General features: G+C 48.6%; 1 protein-coding gene across 1 annotated transcript; it reads right to left on the bottom strand.

Annotated features, from left to right (window-relative positions):
* Positions 1-1,057: 1,057 nt before the first annotated feature.
* LOC131219991 (glutelin-2-like) lies at positions 1,058-2,787 on the bottom strand. Its single transcript, XM_058214972.1, has 2 exons — positions 2,500-2,787; positions 1,058-1,180 (listed from the first exon to the last, which is right to left on the bottom strand). The coding sequence occupies exons 1-2, from the start codon at positions 2,785-2,787 to the stop codon at positions 1,058-1,060; spliced, it is 411 nt and encodes a 136-aa protein (XP_058070955.1).
* Between the last annotated feature and the right edge of the window lie 2,807 nt (positions 2,788-5,594).

The raw sequence follows: 5,594 nt of genomic DNA, 5'->3' as shown, positions 1-5,594 counted from the left end.
GTCGGTAATATCCCGCTAGACCAAGGAAGCTGCGAATCTCGGACGCGTTCGTGGGCTGGCCCTACCGACACACTGCATCAACCTTCGAGGGGTCCATAGCAACACCCTCCCTCGTCACCACGTTATTGAGGGACTTCATCTTCTCCTGTCAAAACTCACACTTCTCCAGCTTTACATACAGTTGGTGGGCATGGAGGGTCTCAAGCATAATCCGCGGGTGCTCAGCATGGTCCTCTCGGGTCCTCGAATATACAAGAATATCATAAATGAATACCATCACGAACTGATCAAGGAATGGCTAAAAAACCTCGTTCATCAGCTGCATGAATACTGCAGGTGCATTGGTCAGTCCAAACGACATTACCAGGAACTCGAAGTAATCATAACGTGTCCGGAAAGCTGTCTTCGGAATGTCCTCCTCTCGGACCCAAATCTGATGGTAACCAGAATGCAAGTCTATCTTAGAAAAAACTGTGCACCCTGTAACTGATTGAATAAATCATCAATATGGGGAAGCGGGTATCGGTTCTTGATGGTGACTCTGTTGAGCTCGCGATAGTCCACACAAAGCCTCAATGAACCATCCTTCTTCTTCACAAACAATACCGAGGCTCCCTAAGGTGAACTGCTAGGATGAATGAAACCTAACTCCTGGAGCTCATCTACCTACTCCTGCAGTTTCCTCAACTCCAACGGTGCCATCCGGTAGGGGGCCTTTGAGATAGGTGCGGTACCGGGCACCAAATCAATTTGGAACTCCACTTGCCGATGCAGCGGCTAACCTGGTATCTCCTGAAACACATCTGGGTACTCACAAACAACTGGTAGCTGCTCAATACTCTCTGCCACAGAATCCTTAATGAACGACGCCAAGAAACTAGATAAAGGCTCTCCTCTAGGCTCGGCGACGAGCTGAAACACTGGCAAGCCCAGATATGAAATGTAAGTGTCCTCGCAACACAGTCTAAGACGACACCATACTCCGTAAGCCAATCCATACCCAGAATACATCAAAACCTGTCATCGGTATCACGAATAGGTCGGTGGGAAGAAACATCTAGCCCACCAACACCAGGCAAGAAGGACAGCGATGGCTCAACACAACGGACTTCCCCATGGGAGTTGAAATGACCAAGGCCTCGGACATGGCCTCTGACGGAATGCCGGTCGATTGGCAAAACTGCTCAGCCAAAAAAGAATGGGAGGCACAAGAATCAAATAAAATATGAGCAATGCAGGAAGAAACAAAAAGAATACCCTCGACGACTCCACCGGTCGATGACGGCGGGTCCTGGCCTGGCGCCTGCTGCGCAGAATAAAAGCAACCCTGACCTGGTAGGGGAAGTAACCCGGAAGACTGAGGGTCCTGAGTCTGTGCCTGCTGGGCTGCGATACATACAGGACCCAGGGACCAAACATAAGGATATCCCCTCTGCTGGTGCTGCGGCTGTTGCTGTCTCTACTGCTGCTGTCGCTGCTGAGGAGGTCTGCCTGGCTGCCTCTGCTGCTGAGGAGGAGCCCTAGGAGCGACGGGTGGAAGCTGAGCTCTCTGCTACTGCTAAGGAGGACGAGGAGGAGGCAACTGCGGTGGCCTCTACTACTGAATGAGGTGAGGGCACTCACGCCTCCAATGCCCAGCCTGTCAACAGTCGAAGCATACACCAAAAAAGGGACCGAAAGATGGTGCTGATGATGATGATGAAGTTATTGTCTGAATCATAGGCTACTGAAATCCTGATCTGCCCCCCCATCTCTGCTGACGGTGCTACATGGAACTGCCGGCCGGTGCCCTCCTCTTCCGGTCTCTATTGAAACTCTGCTCTCTCGACCTCTGGGTCATAGCCCAATCCTCCTCATAAACCAGTGCCCGATGAATGACCTAGTCAAATGTCTCCAAACAATGCCCTACCACATGACTACAGAGGGCAGGGCGCAAACCAGTCACAAAATGACGGGCCCTCATCTTCTCATCGCTGGTGAGATGACGAGAAAATCTAGATAAGGCCAAGAAACGGGCCTCATACTGAGATATAGTCATATCACCCTGCACTATGGTCTCAAACTCGATCGTCCGCTGGATATGAACGTGCTCAAGGAAGAACTTCTGGTCGAAACGGACCATGAACTCCTCCCATGTCCAAACAAACTGAGGTCTGACCATCCTAGATACAGATGACCACCAATGACGAGCCTCACCCTGAAGAAGATAGGTCACAAGGGATACTCTCTGACCCGCAGGACACTGAATAGTGTCAAAAACTCTTGCAACCTCAGTACCCAAGCCTCAACAGTAGAAGGGTCAAGGTCACCACTAAACCTTAGGGGATCATGCTACTGGAACTCTCAAGCTATTACACTAGCTCGTGGTAAATCAGATTGCCTAAAAACCTCGGCAGTAGCAGGCTGATGGGTTTGCAATGTTGTGGCAACAAGCTGCATCAACTGCTAAAAATGCTTAGCTCCTATAGGTACTATTGGAAAGGCAGGGGCAGCACTCACCTCGGGTTGAGGCACGGGTGCGGCCGATGGAACAGGAGCCTCAGTAACTGGAACAGTAGGCTGAGGAGGGGGAATAGGTGGGGGAACCAAAGCAACTGGAGGTACATGCGCTACGGGCTCAACTAGAGGAACAGGCCAGATCAGGACCTCAAGAACCGGATCCTCAACAACGGGAGCAGGATGTGCTCGAGTAGGATGGGTAACTCGAGCGCCTCGTTCACGGGCACCACAACCACGGGTGCCACGACCACGGGAGCCATGACCATGGGGGCCACGTCCACTCGACATCATCTACAAAATAATGACGATGTAAGGAATCAAGACAATTATAGGCTCAATACGGAGCAAAAGGAAGAATTTCGGGACACTACTTGTCCTATGTTCTTGGCAGACATGCGATGTTCTCTTGAGTCATCCCAGAATTACTTGCTATGCTCTGATACCAACTCCTGTCACACCCCAGACTCGGTAACTGGACTCACAAGGAATCCGATGGCCGGTTCTGGCCGCAACAGCCTCCGTAGTACCCCATTCTCGGCTCCTCAGACAGGTTCCGATCCTGGGATCCTACAAGGAGGATTTTAATAGCAATATAATCATTCCAATGCGAGCATACCTAAGATAACAACAAGTACATCTGAGAATAACAAAGGGCACACATCATAAAATCCACTAAGAATTTGAACTTTTATAAGTTTACATTAGGTTCAAAAGAACATACAGAAGGTAATAAGGAAAGAGAGAGAAATCAATAACACTGGAGTCCTCACTGCTCAACTCTACTTTACGCTCTGCTGTTAAGATGCCTACCAAGAGTCTTCTATACGCATCAATCATGCATAAGCTTATAGAAGCTTAGAGGGTGGTGACAATGTGTGTCAATGGTGCATAGAAGAATAGTAGGAGGTATAAGGAAAGAAACATGCTTAATGAGAATATCACCAGCCTTACTAAGGCTTATCATGAATACCATGCAATGAGTACTGGGAGCCATACTAAGGCAATACATGAAGGGGCTTACACAGCCAATGTTAATGTGATGCAAGTAATGTCATTGCTCATATCCAAACCATATGTCAAGTACATTTTCAATCATAAGAAAATCACCGGGGTCCATTACACTGCTGAATGACTGCCGCTCTACAAACCCCGCATAGTTAAATGAGCGTAAGAGACCTCACTACCCCCCTGTGGACAACCAATCACCAACAAGGCCTGAAGGTAGCGGACATATTTACGTGCTGGTTAGACTCAGCTTAGCAAAGCCTCCTCACACCAGGCAGGTAAGGCCACACCCCTTTCCAATCGACTATACGACAGTGGGAGTCATAGCCTAACGATATAAGGCCCTCATGTGCTCATGTATTCCACCTGGTCATGGCGTTGGAGCAGATCCTTACTATCATGAAAGTTTTAGAAATTTCACCCATGAGCATCCTATGCACCCGGTATGCTCAACTAATATTTTCGTTGTCCACACATACGACCATCCACGAATACCCCTGTGGAGGCAAGGCCCTGATGAAGTAAGGGCAGATATCCACAAGCTATGCAATGCCAGATGCATAAATCACACAATCACCCATGCATCAATCCCAAGCATCCATCTCTTAGGGAGATACCAACATGTCCTACATGGCACAACCATGGCCAATCATACCTCAACCATGCATGCATATGATGCGCATGGGAGTGGACCATGAAGATAATAGGGGTGCCAATGAGGTGAAAATGAACTCTCTACCTAACCATGAAGGGTCTAGGTACTTAACCAATTCCTTATAAGGAATACAACCTCTAGTGGGGACCCATATAACTGGGATAGGCCACGAGACTAAGGAGAACAATGGTATGGGCCTAAATAGATGAAACGGGCCTAGCAAGGGTCTATGGTGGGCCTTTAAACACCCATAGAAGCCCATGGGCCTACCTTAAGGCCACCAATGTGTTCATCCAATCGTAATTGGTCCCCAAGAGGTAGCCTACCTCTAATTGATCATGGATCAAGGCCCAAGGCCCACGCAACATCAGAAATAAGAAACGGGCAGCCATAATCCTACCACAAACAATCATGTTGGGCATCAGAAAGGTGGCCTAAGGCTTATATAAAACATGGGTCCAGGGGAAATACACATAGCCCAACCCATATATACCACTACGGGCCCATAAGGGAAAGGTTAGGGCCCAACATAAAGGCCACTAATCCTATATATTGTGGTGGCCTAGTGGGCAGCCCATTGCTCAAACCATATGGGCAAATGTCATGCTCTTAGTCAAGTAAGTTAGGCCTACAACCCGGCCCAAGTATTAAAGTTGATTTGGTGGGCAACCAAGGGCCCATCTACTTGTGTAATCCGGCTCACTAACCCAACACAATAGTATGGTTGAAATGGCCCAAGATTTCAATGGGCCTATCTGGAAAGTTCCAGCCTAATTGGGCCTGAAGAGTTCAACAACTAGCTACATTCATGGACCCAATTAAATTCAACTGTGGTGGGCCTCAAAAGGGAATTTATTAAGCCTAACATTTAAGGAACCAAAGGTATAAATTATTTCCTCTAAGATCTTTACAGTGCGGTGGGCCCCACTCCTTAAAAATTTAGCCCAAAGGCCAAGCATAATTATAACAAGTTGCTGGATTTTTAACCCAACAGGTTTATAGGCCTATTAGAGTCGAGTAATTGTTTCATTTGATTAGGACATCAGCCCAAGTGGTCCAACTATCAAGTCAAAGGGCCCCACCACATAGGGTTACATCATATGACATAAGGGAGTAGGTAGGCCACACTGTTAGACCAAAGTCTAGCAGGTAGCCCACATGGGGCATCCCATATGGGCCTAGGCGATCCAAGGCCTGGACGGCCTGGCTATACATACATCAAGGCGGGCTCCACATGCACTAAAGTGGGTCCCACAGGGGATGTACTCATAGGGTGGACCCTCCCTACATGGGCCACCCATGGATGGGACAACTGGGATATAGAACACATCAAGGTGGGCCCATGAAGCAGGCCTAGCTGGCCGCTCCCGACCGCACCACGGCCAGGTCAAATGTCCGTTAGGTCTAAAATTTTTCAGAGTGACACTTCCATAGG

This window comes from Magnolia sinica, chromosome 12, assembly GCF_029962835.1.
Source record: "Magnolia sinica isolate HGM2019 chromosome 12, MsV1, whole genome shotgun sequence".
NCBI classification, from domain to species: domain Eukaryota; kingdom Viridiplantae; phylum Streptophyta; class Magnoliopsida; order Magnoliales; family Magnoliaceae; genus Magnolia; species Magnolia sinica.
The sequence above is the reverse complement of the archived record's forward strand: the minus strand, read 5'-3'. Positions and strand labels throughout refer to the sequence as shown.